The sequence below is a fragment of the Ahaetulla prasina genome, chromosome 6 (assembly GCF_028640845.1).
Source record: "Ahaetulla prasina isolate Xishuangbanna chromosome 6, ASM2864084v1, whole genome shotgun sequence".
Classification (NCBI taxonomy): domain Eukaryota; kingdom Metazoa; phylum Chordata; class Lepidosauria; order Squamata; family Colubridae; genus Ahaetulla; species Ahaetulla prasina.
This window is the reverse complement of record NC_080544.1, coordinates 71,737,689-71,759,290: the sequence shown is the minus strand read 5'-3', so window position 1 is coordinate 71,759,290 and position 21,602 is coordinate 71,737,689. Positions and strand designations below refer to the sequence as shown.

General features: G+C 36.0%; 1 protein-coding gene across 1 annotated transcript in view; it reads left to right on the top strand.

Annotated features, from left to right (window-relative positions):
- Nucleotides 1–14,710, top strand: part of PER2 (period circadian regulator 2) — a 36,787-nt gene extending 22,077 nt beyond the window's left edge. Inside the window, exons 9-23 of the mRNA XM_058189012.1 lie at nucleotides 422–528; nucleotides 1,754–1,907; nucleotides 3,077–3,182; nucleotides 4,089–4,220; nucleotides 4,384–4,483; nucleotides 4,960–5,134; nucleotides 5,234–5,364; nucleotides 6,414–6,614; nucleotides 6,826–7,086; nucleotides 8,207–8,326; nucleotides 8,765–9,039; nucleotides 10,205–10,388; nucleotides 10,487–10,676; nucleotides 12,634–12,784; nucleotides 13,708–14,710. Of these exons, the coding sequence (XP_058044995.1) occupies nucleotides 422–528; nucleotides 1,754–1,907; nucleotides 3,077–3,182; nucleotides 4,089–4,220; nucleotides 4,384–4,483; nucleotides 4,960–5,134; nucleotides 5,234–5,364; nucleotides 6,414–6,614; nucleotides 6,826–7,086; nucleotides 8,207–8,326; nucleotides 8,765–9,039; nucleotides 10,205–10,388; nucleotides 10,487–10,676; nucleotides 12,634–12,784; nucleotides 13,708–13,737 (2,317 nt within the window). The 3' untranslated portion in view covers nucleotides 13,738–14,710. The remainder of the gene's footprint in view (nucleotides 1–421; nucleotides 529–1,753; nucleotides 1,908–3,076; nucleotides 3,183–4,088; nucleotides 4,221–4,383; nucleotides 4,484–4,959; nucleotides 5,135–5,233; nucleotides 5,365–6,413; nucleotides 6,615–6,825; nucleotides 7,087–8,206; nucleotides 8,327–8,764; nucleotides 9,040–10,204; nucleotides 10,389–10,486; nucleotides 10,677–12,633; nucleotides 12,785–13,707) is intronic.
- The last annotated feature ends 6,892 nt before the right edge of the window (nucleotides 14,711–21,602 follow it).

Below are 21,602 nucleotides of genomic sequence, written 5' to 3'. Positions count from 1 at the left end.
TTGCAAATAGTCCACGGCCTGGAAGTGGGCGATGGTCTGGGGGTTGGGGACCCCTGGATTAAAGGACAGCATTACTATTTCATACTGCTACTTGAGTTTTATAACAGTGGTGGGATTCAACCAGTTCGCACCACTTCAGGAGAACCGGTTGTTAACTTCCTTAGCAGTTTGATGAACTGGTTGTTGGATGAAATCATTAGGGAAGAGAACCAGTTGTTAAATTATTTGAATTCCACCACTGCTTATATAGATAACTTTTATAAAGAGATAAATATAACTATTTTTCCCTCTGTTTTGCAAATTTAAGTGTGATATAAATTCCAGATATACTATACCTATTTTTATTTATTTCAATTGAAATTAAATTGATATACTGTATATATAAAATGTGTTCTGCTCTATTTTTATTCAATTTTTTAAGAGCTGTGCCTTTGTTGGGATATTTACCTCAAGACTTAATTGGAACTCCTGTTTTACTACATCTTCATCCAAGTGACAGAGCTTTAATGCTAACAATTCATAAAAAAAGTACGTTTTTCTACTTTTGCTTTTCATGAAGGGGGGGAAGCAAAAAATGAAGAAAACAGATGCAATAAAGTATAAGGGATGTTCATGGAGTTTTTAAGAAATATTTAACAGATTGATCTCCTGATTAACTTTTGATTACTTACTCCTCTCTCCACTCCACTCTCTTCTTCTGTCTTGTTTATTTGTAGATTCAAGTATCTGAGCAAAGGTACCAATTTTTCTATCTTAATCACATTATTGGTGACAGAGAATAGATGAAGCAATAATTAGACCTCCTAATATAAAAAATTTAAAAACTTGACCATGACACCCAAAGAACATGATGCCTAAAGAATTTAAAATTGAGATGTATATGTGTATACTTATGACTGAAATATTATTCCATTAAGATTTGAGATTATTCACACAGTCTCAAAAGGAAATGTCTTCTGTATCTGATACTTACAGAAAGGAATATCTGTGAATCAACTATGTCAGACCTTCAGAGAATGTGACAGCTTTAACACTATAAAGAACAATGCTTTGTAAAGCACCTTTTGAATGCTTTATACTAGGGGTCTCCAACCTTGGTCCCTTTAAGACTTGTGGACTTCAACTCCCAGAGTTCCTCAGCCAGCTTTGCAGTTTGAAGTCCACAAGTCTTAAAGGGACCAAGGTTGGAGACACCTGCTTTATACAGCCTTATTTTCAAGTATTCAAGTATATATGCAAAATAGCATATATGTATATTAATATCTAATTGTGGTTAGTTGCATCCTTTCAGTAACCTTCAATTCTGCAATAGCTTCAGTCTAATCTGTTTCAGAGAAAATTTAAAATTTTTGACGATTTAAAACATTATAAATGTTGTTAGCATATTGGGGGAGAATTTAGTACAGCCTTCTGATTGCTCCAAATCTAAATTCAGTCAAAAATTTAGAATCTTGAATTTAGACATACTGTATAAATTTTATTCTTGCCCATTTTCAGTATTTCAAAGACAAAGTTAATTTTACCTTTTCATGTCAGCAGTTCTTTTCATCTTCTACTGAGCTAAAACCAAATTAGATAATTCATGCTGAATCTCAAGTTCAAAGAACTTTTTTCATCAAATTGTTAGTAACAAGAAAATCATTTCTCCTTTAATATTTACAAGTTATGTAGTTTTATGGTGTGCTACTGATTTTCAAACAATCACTTTTCTCTATTTCTTTATCATTAAAGCTTGCATGATTTTTTTTTATAGTACTTCAGTATGGCGGACAACCATTTGATTATTCACCAATCAGATTCTGTACTAGAAATGGTGAATATGTAACTCTGGATACAAGCTGGTCCAGTTTCATCAATCCTTGGAGTCGAAAGATTTCATTTATAATTGGAAGACACAGAGTTATAACGTAAGAAATTAGTGTCAATAAAACAAGAATTCATCAGATGAATTGTTTGCAAGAGGTCTCCTTACATAAGAATGTGTCAAAATCTAATTATATAATTAAAGAGATCCTCTGTGTAAAAGGATAATTCCGTCCTCTTTTTTCCTTCTGTAGAACTGATGTAGACTTCTCAGTGCCAGATTGGATACGATGCCATTTACATATATAGTTTGCCTAAATTTTACATATAGCTTACCTAAATTTTAAATGATAATAATAAATAACAAAGGAAAACCCTAGTGTTTACTTTTAGCAAGGGATTATTTATTTTCATGTTGTGGTGTGGTACCAATCTAGATTAAGTCTCCTGGAGAATTTTTCTGTCAGTGTTAAAAGCTGGTACTAGGAAAGGCCAGTCCAAATTGGTCAGACAGTAAAAAATAATAAGTTCTCCTTATCCCCTTCCCTTGAAACAAAGTCCAGATTAGTCTATTTTAGAAAAGCTGTAGTCAGTTGTATGATTGGCATCTTATACTGTTTTGCCCACATTTCCATCATGGATGCCATTGCAGACTGTATCCAATTTAGCTTGTTCAGGTACTGGCTATATAATATAGTATTCCTTCAAATCTACAGTAAAGAGGCTTTAATAATTTCCTTATGGGAATTGAATTATTTAAGTTTATGCAATTCAGTCTAACCATTTCACACAAACTGTAGGTCATTTTTGAAATCATTGTTTGGATGTCATGTGCAAGGTTTCTCATTTTTCTTTTTTCAGTGATATATATGATATAAGGGTAGTATATGGATAAATTTAGATTCTTAAGATATTCTAGTTTATGTTCATTTAGTAATCATGAATATCTTTTGGAAAGTCAAAATGTCAATTTAAGGGAATGGTACTAATTTGCATGCATATTTTGGAAATGATTTTTTTAATGAACAGGGAGCTAACAACTGCATTTAAATTTGCATTTGAATACTAAATGTTTATAAGAAACTTACAATTGTCCCAGATCTTTCAAGTCTTGTCAAGAGTTGCTTCAGATTACATAAATAAAGTTATGTTTGGAGAATGTAAACCTGAATATTTGATCAGTTTAAATGTTTATAGATGGCAAGAGAAAAAAACAGACTATATGTTATTGAAATAAATAAACTTGTCATTGTATATTATTAATGATTTTTAGGAGCCCTTTGAATGAAGATGTATTTGTACCTCAGCAGAAAGAAGAAAAAATGCAACATTCTAATATTGAAGAAATTACAGAGCAAATACATAAGCTATTAGTACAAGTATGATATTTATTTATTATATATTTGTTCACAGATATACATACACACATGTAAGAAGCAGATAAGATTGAGTTACAATGGCAATTTGGACCAGAATTGCCATCTTGTAAGGCATGAAGTCACAGGACCATGTCATGTAGTGATGATAGTTCTTATTGCCGTCATAATTCCAAAGACTCATTGGCTTACGGAAGAAACAGGGGGGCAGGTAGAGGCTGTGGACAAATAGGGTGGTGCTGCAAGTGGCATGAAACATGGAGTGTGGGCAGATAGAGGTGATCCCCAGGATCTCACATTCTATAGTGGGGCTCCTCAAGAAAAAGTGATGGGAGAGATTTATGGACATGATGTGCAACCTTCTCTTCTCATTTCCACATTGACTTTGCTTGTTGGGAAGCCAAGAAGGAAGATTGCAAATGGTGATTACATGACACAGCTCAATGCAACATTATGATTACAAGCCAAGCATCTGATAACCCAGATTGAATTCATGTGACTACAGATAGCCAATGTGACTGTGATAGCCAAAACTTCGAGAACTAGTCATAAATCCATTTTTTTAGGACCACTGTAATTTTGAACAGTTGTTGAAGAAATGGGTGTAAGCTGAGGACTACCTACACACATGCAGATACAAACACAAATATTTGAACTGCGTAACTAGTACCTTCAAAATATTGAAAATTTTGTAAATGGAATTCTGCTTTTGGTGTTTCCAAATATCCTTATTGTGTGCTGAACCCACCTCACAGGTTTATTGTTGTGAGAAAATGGGAGGAGGAAAGTGTTTTGTCTATGTTCTCCATCCTTGAGTTATTTATGAAAATAATAAAGGAGGGATGGAAATCAATAAGGTTTCTGACTAGCAATGTCCTTCATTATTACAATATATATCTATACTTTTAGCCTATATATAATAGTGGCTCTAGTGGCTATGGAAGTTTGGGAAGCAATGGATCACATGAGCACCTAATGAGTGTGGCTTCATCCAGTGACAGCAATGGGAACAATGAAGATACTCAGAAGATACAGAAAACTGTAAGTTTGCCATTGTATTCTATTAATGTTTTCAAACTAATGAAAAAAGGTAATGATGGTTTTTCTTATAAATGTGAGCCAATTAAACAATTTCTAATTAATTATTCCAAATAAACATGCATCAAGTATGGTTTAAAGACTGTTTGTTTCCTCTTGATTCCAGAATTCTTTTCAAAATACTTGTAAAAATGGAAGTGTGGACAGAATTCATGCCTCCTTTGATTCTAGATTAAAGCTTGAAAATCAGAAGAAATCTTACAGAGGTATAAAGCAAAGTCAATTTAAAGAAATTACTTCAGTTATTTTAGCTATATCTTCAATTATTTTAACTATACTTTTGGCCAAATGCACTCAATCCAACCCCACTAATAGTCATTTTGTGTGGTATTTCTGTATCTTAGATAGCAATAGCATTTAGGCTTATATACTACCCCGTAACACTTTACAGCACTCTCTGGGAACTTTTCAATGTAAAAGCATTATTTACATATTGTCCCCAACAACCTGGATCCTCATTTTACCAATCTTGGTAGAATAGAAAGCTGAGTCTACCTTAAGCCCAGTCATCATCAAACTCCAGGGGGTGGGCAGAGGGTGCCTGCAATATTGCACTTTAAGTTCTGCACCACCAGATCTTGAATTGCCTATGTTCTTAGGCTTGGTTTTATCAGTTTCCTGACTCTAGAATATTTAATTATGAAAGAAAAACCAAATAAACCTCTATTATTTTTATTTTTAGGTTGCTCAGAGAAATCCACTGACTACCATGATCATATCAATAGTACCACTCAATTGTTTGAAAATGATGTCATTGGGACTGCTTGCCAAAGGAGTCTAGTTGCAAAAGAATCAACTTGGGGAGAACAAATGATATATTCATATCAACAGATCAGCTGCTTAGATAATGTTATCAGGTAAGCAATAATATGTTTCACTGAATTACTGATGTGCATGTGTACGCACCTTTTAAAATGATTGTTTTCATAAAGTTTTAAAGTTGCTTTTTCTTTTAGATACTTGGAAAGTTGCTGTGCAGATGATACTATGCAGAAAATGATTCACCCGACACCATATACTGATGTAGCACTGAATACTGATATATATATCGAGAAAATGAATGCTGATACAACAAAAGCATCCACAGGTATTGGAGATGTTGTTCATGGATTTCACAGAGAAGTCTTATGCACATTTATCTTCAACTAATGTTACTCCTTACCCAAGTTTGTTTAGGATTGCAGCTTCCATTTGGGCAACAGTCTTATAACATGGTCTTTCCTAAACTGAGCTGTACAATGAATGTAAAACAGTCACTTTAAGATACAGTCCATCTTTTCTTCTTTAGCCATGATGATATTTAGATTATGAATTAACCAGCAATAATGAAGCAAGGAAACTTGTGATATATTTATGTTGCTGGTAATTGTCTGTTCTGTATTATTAGGTTTCTCAAAGACCAGAGAGTGTGGTAGAAAAAAAGAATACAAAAATTTTCAACAAGCAAAATTTGAACATTTTGATTTAATGCCAGTCTTAGAAATAGATTTACTATTTATAGCAGTATCGTATAGTTTTTGAACATTTTGTTTTAATGCCAGTATTAGAAGTAGGTTTACTATTTATATCAGTATTGTTTAGTTTTTTTTATTAACTTAGCATTTAATAAAGCATATTTATGAACAAATTGGTTTATAGTTCATGGGCATTTAAATAATTAAATATTGAAATTAAGAGAAAAATAATTCATGTTCTTGTGCTCATTTAGAAACATTTGTTTAAAAAAAGTATTGCAGGGAATATTTGCTTTCATTATAGATAAAGTACTTGGAAATTAAATTGAAAAACAGTACTAATATTTTATTCCTCTTCCCTAGTCTAAATCTGTACAAGCCAGAAGGAATGACAATTCAATGCTTTAATCTTGATGACAGTGATGGAAACTTTTATCAGTGAAAACATATTTACAAGCTCATGAAATGAAAAAGTGAAACACGCATAATTTTAAAAATGTCTAGGAAGCTGAAAAACTGCACTATATAAACCTTTCCAAATCTTTATCATATTTTTGACTCAGTCTAGTAGACCTGGACTGTTTCACCTGTCATCATGTTTTATTTGTTTGAAAAATTTGCATTTATTCTTTTTATTCTTTTCTCTTTGTGTATATGGTGTGTTTATGTTGTTACTGAAAAGAAAGGGGACAGTCAAAAACTCACATAGGTCCTGCAGTGTTGGAAACATCTGACACATCCAATGCTTCAGCTCTTATGGATGCTCATTTAACTTCTTTGACTTTTCCTGGACAACCTGAAAGTGTAATATCTTTTGTCAGTCAATGCAGCTACAGCAGCACCATAGTTCATGTTGGAGATAAAAAAACACAGCCTGAATTAGGTATAGTACCACTTTTGTTATGAGGCAATATGACTCCATATTCTCTAGAATAAATGTAGGAAGTTTATTTAGATATTTAATTGTACTAATTATGTGCTTTTTTTCTGTATAAAATTCAGCAGACTACTATAGACATTTATATATAACATGTTTACAATTTTTTAATAACATTAAAAAACTCCTATATGTCTGTCTTCAAATTTACTTTTAGAAATTATAGAAGACAATCTATCTGGGATAAAACCCACAGAGAATCAAGCTATTGTTCTACAATCTAACAGTTCACAAGAGAAAGAGAAAAAAGCTATATTTAAGAAATTGGGCCTTACAAAGGATAGCCTTGCGATACATACTCGAAAAGAAGAGTGGAGTTTTATGAATAAGTGTAAAGAAATAAAAAGGTTCCATATTTTTAAGTGTGCTTGCAATTCCTACTTTCAAAAAAGACACAAAGGATGCCCAGGAGAACATGGTATGTTATTTTTAATAATTATTGTTAATTTGTTTAAGACTGTTCAGTAAAAATGTAGATATGTGCTGTATTATATGCTTCTTCCAAAGGTCAGTGCTATATGTCAGATCTGTGAACCAGCATGCTAGCTAGGGAATTGAAGTCCACACATCAAAGTTGCCAAAATTGAAAAACAAGTTAGCCAAATGAATGGGAGATTAAATTATCATTTTCAAAGATATGTAACTTTCCACTTCCTTCAAATCTACAAGTCGTGTGATTTGTCACTTTGTATGCAAAACAAGAAGTATGATTTCTTCTATATTTATTGTATTTATGCAGATTGCAGATTTAGAATAGCTTCTGGAAATGGAAGAATTAGAAATGTGTTATAACAAGGCATTTAAATAGAACTAAATTTATTAAAGTTTAAAATATTTCAGGACCTGGAAAGAAAAAAAAACCTACTGAATTTTTCACTTCTGCAACTAGTAGAGATTCTTCAAAACAAAAGGTGTGTCTTCTAAGACAGGGCCCCCCCACCAGTGGTGGGATTCAAGTAATTTAACAACCGGTTCTCTGCCCTAATGATTTCTTCCAACAACCAGTTTGTCAAACTACTCAAAAAGTTAACAACCGATTCTCCTGAAGTGGTGCGAACTGGCTGAATCCCACCACTGTCCCAACCCCTGGGCCATGGGCTGGCACCGGTTCATGTGCACCAGAAACTGAGCCACACAAATGAGCAAACCATCTGCACGTGTGCAGGATCATGCAACGTGTGAAACCATGCCTCCATGGTCCACAGAAAAAGTTCTCTCCATGGAACTGATCCATGGCACTGAAAAGGTTGGGGGCTTCTGTTCTAGGAAGAGACAATTTGGTGTGGTCTAAAAATCAGAAGATTGTGAGTTCTAGTCCTTCTTTAGACATAAAAAAAAACCTGGCTATGTGTATCATTCTCTCTCAGCCCAACTCACCTCATAAGATTCTTGTTGTGGGGAAAATAGGAGAAGAAAGGAGTATTGGTGTGTTTGCTCCTTTGAGTTATATATGAAAAGAATGGCTGAATAGAAATAATTTTTTAAAAAATAGAGTCAAAACAGATGTTCAGACACAATTAAATACTTTCTCTTTCTAGATATGTGTGGATTACACCATGGTTCTGGAATAGCTTTATCTTGGAAGAAAATTGGGAGAACCAAGAAATCTAAACAAAAACAACACAAGCAACATGATTCTTCAGACAATAAAACATCTGGTACCAAACCCTTGCATAAATTTCTTCTGCCTAGCCCAAATCCATCAAATAATTCACAAGCAAGTTATCCAACTGTGCCAGTTTCAACCATTATGCCCACCGTTTTTCCATCTACAGGAATCACACTAGCAGGTCCTGAAGTTTCCCCATCTTATTTTAATGAAACACAGGATTTCAAAAAACATTATCCTCTGCCATTAACTGAGATTGTTCCACCCTTAATGACTCCAGTAGTAGCACTTGTTCTCCCTAACCCTGTATGTCCTCAGACAAACAATAGTATTCCTCAGACATCTTGTCTTGAACCGTCTGGTTTTTCTGTTCAGCCTTCTTTCCCTTCAGAAAGTTTGCTTAAAATACTTCCTTCATTTGCTGCCTCAAACAAGTTCCCTCCTGAGGTAGATTTTTCAGCACAACCATTTTGTTATAATTCTTTAGCAAATAGTGAAAAGAACCCTGTTGTAGAATGCCAAAATAAGCTGTCCCGTTCCTGTACACCAGAGTCCTTGGGTCTACAAGATCAGTCCTCATCAACGTTGTTCCAGTCACAATGCAGTTCTCCTTTACAGTTGAATCTTCTGCAATTAGAAGAAATGCCAAAAATATTAACAAGTGGAAGTGTTGCTATAGAGGGAAATTATGAGATTTTAACTAATGGAGAGATTACAAATAAACAATTAAGCAGCAATGATAAAAGAAAAGCATCATGCATCGTAAGCATTACTTATATTTACCTATTTATTATGCATGTGAAAAATTCTTTAAAAATTGTCATTACATTTATTTAATACAGATATTCCTTGACTTACAACCACAACTGAGCCCAAAATTTCTGTTGTAAAGCAACACAAGTGAATTTTGCTTCATTTTATGGCATTTCTTGCACAGTCGGTAAGTCAAATGCTGCAGTTAAATTAGTAACAGTTGTTAAGTGGATCTGATTTCCCCATATACTTTGCTTGTCGGAAGGTCACAAAGGTGTTTACTTGACCCTAAGACCCTTCATAAATATATGCCAGTTGCTAAGCATCCAAATTTTTACCATGTGACTATGAGGATGCTGCAACAGTCAGCATCCTCATAGTCATAAATTTGAAAAATGAATATGTCATGTGTTTTTGTAACTTTGAAATACCACTAAACAAGTGGTTGTAAATCAAGGGCTACCTGTAGTGCATAGTATCTACAATTTCATATTTTTTTAAAGAACTAATTGTTTTAAAGGTATATAATCAAAGCACAAACTGTGGTATAAAAGCTACTGTATTGCATTATTTTTTGTTAAAATTGGAAATCTTCATATTAGAAAATATGAATAATTTTCAGTATGTTTACACAATAAAGCTAATTATTCTTATTTGTCTGTTGAGCCTATATTGCAGGCAATCACGTATTTCAAGGGTCTTTATAGTTCATGTAGCCCGTCTCTGCTTATTGTAGAAAATCTAAAGCAATAGCACAGACTGTCCTAAAGGTGCTTTTCAAAAGGCAACTGGGACTTTCTTGGGTTTTTCCCTATAAAACGTTTTGCTTCTTATCCAAGAAACTTCTTCAATCTGAGAATCTCCATAGACAATAGTACAGATTGTTGCATGGTCTCTCTTAAAGACTTCCAGCAAAAGAGAGCCCATGATTCCTGTACAAAGTAGGGAGTGTACCTTATTATGATTTAGATTAAATACTTAACTAAACTATGCTTTTTGTCCATAGCTGTAATAGTTGTCTTTTTTTTTTTAAAAATGGCAAAATATCTCTCTTCCACTAATACAATTGCTATGTGAACCTTATATAACGAGCTTAATCCCAGTCCATTTATTGAAAACTAAAATTTCTTCCTTAATTGTTTAAAGGGATACTGTTTTATTTTTGTTTGTTAAGGTTAACACACCAGTGGAAGTTCAGAATAGTGATGACTTTTCTTTATCTATTGACCTACTTGATTTACTTCAAGAAGACACAAATTCAGTCACTGGATCTGTTTCATCAGGAAGTTTTGCTTTAGCAGCTGCTGAATCTTTAGATTCTGGATCAGAGGGATGTGATATGTCAATCTGTGGAGCAGGTAATATGGCATGTGCCAGTATTCTGGAGGCAGTTAAATGTGGGGGTGGGTGGGAAATAAGGTTTTATGAATGAAAATGTTGTTTTTCCCTTCTATAGAATGTAGTGAGACAAGTCATATTAGCAATTATATTGGAAGCATTAATTCCTCAGAAAATAATCCTAAAACAAAATGTTCACAAATGGAAGAAGATGTACAGTACATTAAAAGTGCCCTCCAGGATCCTCTTTGGCTCTTGACGGCAAATGCAGATGATACTGTTATGATGACTTACCAGATTCCATCACGGTAATTTAGTTTTGATTAAAGTTGCATAATATCTAAACTAAGTAATAACATTTCTGATTTCAATAAACTATTGTCTGTTATTCATGTGAAAATGTACATTTACTTCAGTGGTATCTACAGGCCCTTGCTACTTTTGCCAGAATATCCCTACTTGGCCCCCACAGTCACCACTGGATTAATGCCCTTAAACCAAGTTTTACTTTTGTGGGCAGAGACCCAGCACCATCTTTCACTGATTTGTAGAATTATTGAGTTGGAAGAAGCCATTTAGACCACTAAATCCAAATTAAGAATTTTAAATAGACAATTGTTTAGCTTCTCTTGGAATACATTCAGTGAAGGAGAGTTCACCATTCCTTCAGTAATTAGTTCTACTGTCAAATTTGTCTGTTAAGAATTATTTGGTAACATTCAGTCACAATTTGCATTCCTGCAAGTTAAAATCATCATACTGTGTCCTGCATGTCAGGATGATGGAGAACATGACCTTTGTAATATCTGTTTAAGAACTGTTAAATATATCTCCCTTCAGTTACCTTTTACTTAATGCTAAAAATATAATACCCAGTTCCTGCAAATGGCTCTTTAGAATAGTCTTCTTCGAGATTGTTCCTAAAATTACAGAAGGTACATGAGATATCATGAGAACTCAACTAATATATAATATAGTAGAAATCTCATTTACCACGACTGGAAAGTCAACAACTATCTACATGATTAACTTCACATAAAAATAGAGTTTTTAAATGCAATATAGAATTAAGAATTATAATTGCAACCTTTAATTAATGCAGTTAAAATTACGTTTCCCTTTTTTAGCATCCATACCATGATGTGACACATTCAGCTTATGATCAGCCACAATTGTAATATTTTTTGTCACATATACAGTAGTACCAAGCCAGGTATCCCTCTTGTTTGAACCTTTTCCCCCCCCCAGCAAATAACTTTGCATTTCTTTGTATCATATTTCATTCTGTTAACTATTCTTTGAAATTCTACAGTATTATCGCATCCAGTCTTATGTTATCCGCATATTTAAAAATACCCACTTCTCTGTTCATCAGTATTTAGATAGGTCATGAGGAATAAAATTGCCTCTAGTTCATTTGTACCAAAGCCATGAATTTTATGAGCAATATCTCTTGTTCTGACTTTCTCTTGCACGATGTTGAATGCTCAAGCAACAGAGATATGACATTTGACATTTTCTTTATTTCCTTTACCTACCTAATAATCTAAAAATAAGGTATAAGTGTTTGATCCACAGCCATAATGGCAGCATCCATGGAGACCTAATTGGATAGTTCTGGGGGTTTTATCAGTAATTATAAACAAAAAACGTTTAGCCTACTTCTTTGCAATTTAGTGGTTTTTCTACCATTAGAATTACATATGGAACGTAGAATTAGGCACAAGAGAGTTTTATATATTCATTTTCTGCTCTGTTGTATAAGCCAACAACAATGTTCTTAACTGCATTTTTTTTGTGTGCCATCTAAACAGAAGCAATTTTTCAGCCTATCACTATCCTAAAAAAAATAATAATAATTTGCATTGGCAGTAATTGGGTTTCTTTCAGCATAGATGTTAGAAAGTTTGAGATAGGTAAATCTTATCTACCACGCAATATGAGTCATTCAGAGATCAAGAAAATAGATAATTCCTTAACAATTGATTATATCCTGTTTTGTGCACAATTCCTATTTTGCCATCACTACATCAGCAGAATATAGAATTCCCTTCTTCCCCAAATAGTGGGGAAGACTATTCACATGAATGTTGATAACAGGTAAAATAAGTCTCAATTTTGAATGTATACATCAAATAGTAAAATGTATAGTCCAAAATTAAATTGTTTCTGTAGTATTTTGCCTGTGATTATTTTTAATGTTTATACATTTTAGCTATTTCAAGGCTAAAATGAAACTGTTTATACTATATTTGCTTATGTTAGAAAATTGGAAACTGTTTTGAGAGATGACAAATTGAAACTGAAACAAATGCAGATGTTTCAGCCAATATTTACGGACGACCAAAAAAGGGAGTTATTTGAAGTTCATCCATGGATTCATAAAGGTGAACTCCCTCAGGCTCTTGCAAATTCGGTATGTTTTAGAGATTTTTTTAAAAATTTCAGTATAAAAATTATTTTATTTGTGGGTGGTGTAATAAAGGTATGTAGGTCACACTAACATCGAAACATTTGAGTATACCACGTTTACTTCTCTGTAAATCTGTAAGACCGCCCATCTAACCAATGAAATTCTCGGCATAGAACATTCCATTAAAAAACATCAGTAATAGTAAAAAAAAAAAAGGCAGGTTGAGGCCCTCTCATTAAAAACACAAAACACTTATAACTGTTGGCATACATCCATGCTAGTTCCCAAATTATCAACATGGTCCCAATGCCTGAGGGAAGAGCCAGTTCTTTACAGCCTTCCAAAAATCTTTTAATGTTGGGATTATCTATAATTCTGGGGGATGCTGTTCAATGGGGCAGGTGCCATAACAGAGAAAGACCACTTCCTAGGATTCAGTAGCTGACTCCCCCTTATGCAAGAAACCTGCCATTTGCCCTCTTTTTTCAATCATGTCGAACAGCCATGAACCTTTGGGGGGCAGTGATGCTACATATAATCTGACCAAATACCATGCAGATGACCAACTCCTTGAACTGTACATTGAATTGTTGGGAAGCAACACAGCTCTCATCACAATGGTGTTATGTGGCCATATCATGATGCACCTAAAACTGATTCTTCTGCCACATTCTTGTCTGCCACATTCTTGACTAGCTGAAGTTTCAAATGTCCTTCAAGAGTACCTGTGTACAGATTATGTTGCCATAGTCCAATCAGAAGGAGACTAACTGTAGAATGTAATCTCAATGTGTTGAATTCAGGTTACTCTAGCCAATTGTTTTCATCCACACACTATTATGGGCATGATCAAATATTTCTAAGAAAAATTATTAAAGTGAAGTTTCCAGTTGATTAAAAGTTATGATTCGCTTTTTCTTTTAAAGCTTTGTGTTAATTGTGAAGAAAATAGCTGATCTTACATACAAAATGAAGGAGAAAGTGATGAAATCGAGCTTAATGAATGAGGTGGTGAGAATAGTTCACTGATCCTGAAACAACTCAACAGTGAAAATGTGTAATCCATGAAAATAATTTCAAAACCATCTGCTTTCAGCTAAGACAAATGCATCATTCTATCTTAAAGGTTAAGTTTGTTTCTTGTGAAATGAACATATAACAAACAAATGGATTTTTTGTTCTAAAAAAGGTCATTTGTTAATAATCTTTTTTTATGAGGCATGTCTTTTTATTACTGAGAAATTTCTGAAAATAATTGTTTGCATTAATAAAAACGTCAATTTTTAATGTTTGCATTTAAAGTTATAGTTTATTAAAATGATAGAAAATGCTAAAATCTCACTGGATTCCATAAAAAATATAAAAATACTATGCCATCCTAACATTTCTTTCCTGACTCTATTTTTTTTCTGTAATATGGACTATATATTTTCTACTTTAGAAATAACTTAAATGATTTGAAATGAATAGTTAATAGATCAAAGATTTCACAAGTATTTCAGTTATAAAATAAATCCACTGTTAACCATTAAATTCATTTTGATTTACTGCTATATTTTAAATGCAATAACAGTAGCTTATTCTTTCTATAATCTCCACATCTGAAGGAGAACTTTTTTTTCAGGCGAGAAAATAATACATGTTTGTAATAATGTGATTTTAACTGTTGCATTTTGTATTCGGTAAATATTATAATTTGTTCATTGTCTAGGTCTTAGAATTCATTTGTCACTCTTGTTTTAGAACTGTAAAAATATGCCAATGCCTCAGAATGTATTTTTATGTTCTTTTAAGTCACGGGTTACTTTTAAAATCATATTCTGTACTGAAATAATTGCCCAGCAAGGAGAATCTAATCTTAATATTGACAATAATTTCTGTAGTGTGATAGCAGAATATATATTTATTGTAAAGGAACATCACACAGTAAATTCAATTACACTAATCATTGTTAATTGTCTTGTTTTGCTTTGTGTGATACTCTTGAGTAGTTTTAACCAACTGTATTACATTCAATATATTCTCTCTCCTGATTCTTTAGTCACAGAATGAACAGCAGTATTCTTTTTTTTGTAGTATGAAAATGTTAAATTACTGCCTTGTCTAACTGTTGCTATGTATAGTCCGTCTAATTTTGAATCTTCCATTTCAAAAGTTCGATCCAAAGATTCTGCAACAGAGTGTTGTCCTAATATTATTCCTGAATAACATAGAAGATTATTTTCAGAGTCAGTTAACTACTCATTCAAAGAACTCTGACTGTTCACTTGTTAACTTCTCTTCACCCAGGCTTCCAAGATCTTTCCACATACCTTTACACTTTTCTTAAAACATTTTTATTAGTTTATAATGTAACATACAAAAAAAATACATAAGTAAATACCAGTAATAGGGAAAATAGGGGAAGGGAAAAGTGAGGGAAAGAAAAGGGGGAAAAGGGGGGGGGAAGCATTGACTTCAGACTCCCTTTGGTGCAGTAGAATAAGGCATTAACATCAAACTTTTTACTTTTACATAATAGTATGAACTAGCCAGTTCTATGGTATAACAACAAATCTAATTGGTAAAACCTGAAATCCAAGTTTCAATTTTACCCCACCTCAAGCGCAAAGTCCAGAAGCGGTTTCCAAGTAAAAATAAAAGTATTTGTATTTTTTTCTTCGATCAAAACAGTCAAGTTAGCCATCTCCATCAATTTTTGCAGCAATTATCCATTGTGGGGATCGAGGTGACCTTCCATTTTGTGCATAAAGTAGTCTTGTTGCTACATACCATTACAGTTTAAAGGTGACAACCAGCACCATTAACTGTCTCCAGAAGCACAGTGGCAAGTAATGTAGTGGCATTGCATGCATCAAGTAGCTGCACATCTGTTCTGTCATATTCTGAAACTTCCAAATGGTCTTCAAGGGCAACCTCATGTAGAGTGCATTGCCAGATGAGATGTGGTCCAGATGGGATGTCACGGGGCATGAATGCAGTCTTGGGTTTCTACTGATTCGCCCCGATTCGGGCAAACCAGTATCGGTGGTGAGAGGCTCCACCCACCTGCCCACACGTCATCATGCACAGAAGCACCGTGCGCATGCGCACACAGTTCCTGTCCTGTCTCCTTCCCCACCTCGGAGTAACGAGCTGGCCTTCAGCCAGTGGATTCACGGTTCTTATCAGTCCTGGCAGAGAAATCGCAGCTGCCTGCCAAAGTTCAAACAACTGAGTCACAGAGTAAGATTTCAGCTCTCTTTGAAACGGATCAGCTAATCTTTTGCTCCCCGTAGAGTGCGAGCAATCCCAAAGCTCCTTATATATCCTGTGGGTGGGGCTACGCCTTCAGACCCAGCTGATAATAATAATAATAATCAAGCTTGGATTATTATTATTATCAGCTGGATCTGAAGGCGTAGCCTGAGGAAGGGAGGAATCGGGATGATGGCCTCATTACGTCCTCCGACTGGCCTGATTCTGGCTCCTGGAGCTGGGCCAAAGGCATCGGTGCTCCCAAGTTAAGCTTTATTGGCCCTTCCCCCTCACTCTCAGTCACTTTCGGGCATGGGGCCAGGTTTGGGGGCTGGAATCACAACAGTTCCAAACCAGTAGCGAAGGTAAGTGAAAACCACTACTGCATGAATGATAGGAAGCAGGGCTTCCTGGTCCAGGAACAGGTGCAGAACCTGAAAGGTACATAGCTCCTGCTCAAAAGTCGTCTTCCTCTTTGAGCAGGAGCTGTGAATCCTCACACCGCAAGGCTGAAAAACCGAAAGTTATACAGACTTGCTTGGGTAGAGTGTATTGTGCCTCATCCAGGCCCCCATAGCCCCCAGGCACATGGGCAGGACATTCATAGCATCACTTAGGTAATTCAGGGGTGAAATATAAAGCTGAGTATCATGAACCTACTGGTGAAACCTTATGCCCAACTATTGGATTGTGTCAACCAGCAACTTAATGTAAATGTTAATCAGGAAGAATGAAGAAACCAAACCCACAAAGTAAATGTCATGTGCTGGCTCTCTCTCCCCATTGACATGGACTTAAATCAGCCTGGAGAAAGGAGGAGATACAACATTGTATCAATGGTATTGCAAGCTGCTGAAAGGCCAAGAAGAGCAAAGAACAAAGGAAGGATACCATTTACTCCACTGAAAGTTATCCAAGAGTGGAATTAATGCTATTGTTGTGTCTGGACCCCCTGAGCCGGGCCCCCTGCCAGAAAGTGACTTGGAAAGTGAGGGGGAAGGGTCATCAGGACTTATCTCGGGAGCACTGGCTTCCCTGGCTCAGCTCCAGGAGCCAAAGGCAGGCCAGGTGGAGGAGATAACGAGGCCTCCGTCCCCTGACTCTTCCCCCCCAGGCCACGCCTCCAGATCCAGCTGACGGCAATCAGGCCTGGCTGGACCCTAGGTTTCATAGGCAGGAGAGGCAGGAACAACAGAAGCAGGGATGGGGCAGGCCTAGGAAGTGCTGAGTCATGAAGCCACACCCCACAGGATATAAAAGCAGCAAGGGCTGCTATGCCTCTTCGTAGCAGGCAAATCAACTGCTTAACTAGAGCTGATGTACTGTTTGTTGACTCATCGGCATCAAGGGAGATAACAGAGACATTTGGCAGACACTCGCTAGTTTGCTGCCAGAGCTGATAGTGCCGGCTAATTAAGTCATCGCTCGGACGGAGGCGAGGGGGACAGAACAGTATGTTGGTCCCATATCAGCCCTGAGCCCTGACTGAAAGGGGTCCAGTTAGTATCTTGAGAATAAATGGATTGTTGTCTCCCCAAAACCACTCATTCAGAAATAAACAATTAACCTGCTGATTTGGGACAGGAAAATGGACACATTAAGTCATTCTAAAAGCCTAATAAATCTCTTATTAGGCTCAGTGCCAAAGGGTAAGAAAAATTCTGGCCTTATTACATGATGTCACATTTTCACTGCTATGCCTCTTTCAACCTTTGATTAGCAAATTTGTTTATATAAAAATTGTACAGTTCTCTAATTGTACAGACAAATACTGTACAATTCTCTGCACCCTTATTTTCTTACTTCCAGTTCCTCAGTGCCATAATTATACATAAAAGTTTTGGGTAGCATCTCGAGTTTTCAGTGTTTTGCTGACAGTAACACATTGAGGAAATACAACATTCAAGGCATCAATGCAACTCAAGCCTCAACCCCTGAATCACTCAGAAATGTGGGATTACAATTAGTTCTCACAGCTTCTTCAAAGTGATTAGACCAATACTGGTGGAAGCAGACAATCCTGAAGGTATCTAGGTGCCAAGCCAAAAAGAATTTTAGAGAACAATGGTACATTAAATTGTACCCAGAAACTATTCAACAATCAGTGCTAAGGCTACAAAATGGATGTCATTTACTCCCAGTAAAAAGCATCAGTAAGCACATGGGCTTCTGAGTAGGTGTTTAGGGCAGTCACATCTAAATCACATTGAAGTAGTTAAGACAAATGGTGATGAAGGTATGTCTTCTTGCCGCAATTAGCATACCAGCCATAGATGGGCATAAACTGATTTGGCCATAGCCTTAACCTGCTGATCAAGCAGAAGCTGTGAATCCCAAAGCACCCTAAACTGTAGATATACTCCTTCACAGGTTGTGCTCACCTGTCAAGGAGCATTCTTGGCAGCAACAGAGAACACCAATGGATAAACAACAGGAACACCATCTTAGTATTATTTCATTCTGGTTTTGGTTTTGTTTTGTTTGCATTACAGCCTCCAAGCATCATCAATAGCATCACCTTTATAACCTAGCATCTGTACACCTGAGTGCCATCAGTGTAGTGATATCATACCCCAAACTTCATGATGATCTTAGCCAACAGCTTTATATAAACGTTAAAAAGCAAAGAGAACTGAACTTCATAGAAGAACTGCCATGAAATTACTTGCATTAGCATGGCAGGATGAATTTATTATTTCAGAATATCAGAATAACCGAGTTGGAAGAGACCTTAGAGGTCCTTTAGTCCAACCCCCTCCTCAAGCAGGAGACTCTATACCATTCCAGACAAGTGACTGTCCAGTCTCTTCTTAAAAGCTTCCAGTGTTCAAAGCACCCACAACTTCTGAAACCAAGCTGTTCCATTGGTTAATTGTTCTCAATGTTAGGTAAATTTTCTTTAGTTCTAGGTTGCTTCTCTTCTTGATTAGTTGTTTCAATCCATTGTTTCTTGTCTTGCCTTCTGGTGCTTTGGAAAACAGATTGACCCACTCTTCTTTGTGGCAGCCTCTCAAATATTGGAACACTGTTATCATGTTATCATGCATTTCAAGGTCTTGGTAACCACCTTTAAAGCGCTCCATGGCTTGGGACCTGGGTACTTACGGGACCGCCTTCTGTTACCTCATGCCTCCCACCGACCCGTACGCTCCCACAGAGAGGGCCTTCTCAGGGTGCCGTCCGCCAGACAATGTCGGCTGGCGGCCCCCAGAGGAAGATCCTTCTCTGTGGGGGCCCCCACTCTTTGGAACGAACTCCCCCCTGGTTTACGTCAAATTTCTGACCTTCGGACTTTTCGCCGCGAACTGAAAACATATTTGTTTGTTCGTGCGGGGCTTTCTTAAATTGTTGAATTTTAAATCTTAAATTTTCTCTCTAGTTTTAATTGGGGTTTTTAGATTCATAATTCTTAATTATTTCGGCCATACTGTATAATAAGTTTTTTAATTGTATTTTAACTGTATATTGTTCTTTTTTATCCTGGCTGTACACCGCCCTGAGTCCTTCGGGAGAAGGGCGGTTTATAAATCCAATAAATAATAATAATAATAATAATAATAATGTTAGCCCTAGTCCTATGTTTCACTAGACAAGACATACCCAATTCCTGCAACTGTTCTTGAAATGGTTTAGCCGCCAGCCCCCTAATCATCTTTGTTGCTCTTTTCTGTATTCTTTCCAGAGTCTCAACATCTTTTCAGAATCTGGTGACCAAAGTGGGTGCAGTATTCTAAGTATAGTCTTACTAAGGCTTTATAAAGTGTTTCTCAAACTGAAGCCATCCCTATCTATTGGACCTGATGGACTATGTGCACACTTCTTAAAAAAGCTTTCCACTAATATAGCAGAAGCCATAAGCGTAATCTTTGAAAAAGCTTTCACGACCAGTTCCCTTCCCAAACTCTGGTCACTAGCCACGGTCATCCCAGTCTTCAAAAAAGGAGACCCCAGCCTAGTTGAAAATTACAGACCAATCTCTCTATGTTGCATCACCTGCAAAGTAATGGAATCTATCATCAACCAATCCATTACCCTCCACCTAGAAACAAACAACCTACTCTCTAATAAACAATTTCTTTTCAGAAAAAAATTATCCTGTAATTTACAACTTCTACACTACAAAAACATATGGACTACAAATCTTGATCAGGGCAAAGCAATAGATGCAATTTACATAGACTTCTGTAAAGCTTTTGACTATGTGGTACATGACAAACTTCTCCTAAAACTAAAATCCTACAGCATCTCCGGACCACTCCACAATTGGATAACAACTTTCCTGTCAAACAGACAACAAATGGTCAAAATTGGCAATGCTCTATCAAATCCTGTTCCTGTCAAAAGTGGCGTTCCCCAAGGCAGCGTTCTTGGACCAACAGTCTTCATATTATACATTAATGATCTCTGTGACCATATTACAAGTAATTGTGTTCTCTTTGTTGACGATGTCAAACTATTTAACACCACCAACAATACAGCTACTCTTCAAAAAGATCTTGACTTTGTATCTGAATGGTCTAAAACTTGGCAACTCCAAATCTCAACCAGCAAATGCTCAGTCTTACATATTGAAAAAAAGACCCTAAACACTAAGTACAAGCTTGATGGACATTACTTTACAGATGACCCCCACCCTGTTAAAGACCTTGGAGTTTTCATATCAAATGATCTAAGTGCCAAAGCCCACTGCAACTACATCGCAAAAAAGGCTTTAAACCTAATCTTGTGTAGCTTCTTCTCCAAAAACACTACACTACTAACCAGAGCATATAAAACATTTGCTAGACCAATTCGTGAATACAGCTCTATTGTTTGGAACCCATACCACATTTCTGACATCAATACAATTGAACGTGTCCAGAAATATTTTACAAGAAGAGTTCTCCACTCCTCTGAATGCAATAAAATACCTTGTGCCACCAGACTTGAAATCCTGGGTTTAGAAAATTTAGGACTACGCCGCCTTCGACATGACCTGAGCCTGTTATTAGAACACAGTAGCCTGCAATTACTGCAGGTTCAAGCCCGGCCCAAGGTTGACTCAGCCTTCCATCCTTTATAAGGTAGGTAAAATGAGGACCCAGATTGTTGGGGGGGCAATAAGTTGACTTTGTAAAATATACAAATAGAATGAGACTATTGCCTTATACACTGTAAGCCGCCCTGAGTCTTCGGAGAAGGGCGGGATATAAATGTAAAAAAAAAAACACCCTCATAGAATCATCTATTACAAAGTTCTTCCTCTCCAAGACTACTTCAGCTTCAGTTGCAACAATACACGAGCACACAATAGATTTAAGCTTAAAGTTAACAGCTCCAATCTTGATTGCAGAAAATATGACTTCAGTAACAGAGTTGTTAATACTTGGAATACAGTACCTGACTCTGTGGTCTCTTCCCAAAATCCCCAAAGCTTCAACCAAAAACTGTCTACTCTTGACCTCACCCCATTCCTAAGAGGTCTGTAAGGGGCGTGCATAAGAGCACAAGCGTGCCTACTGTTCCTGTCCTATTGTTTCCTTTCGTTATATCCAATTAATATAGTTATTACATACTCATGCTTATATATATGTTTATATATTGT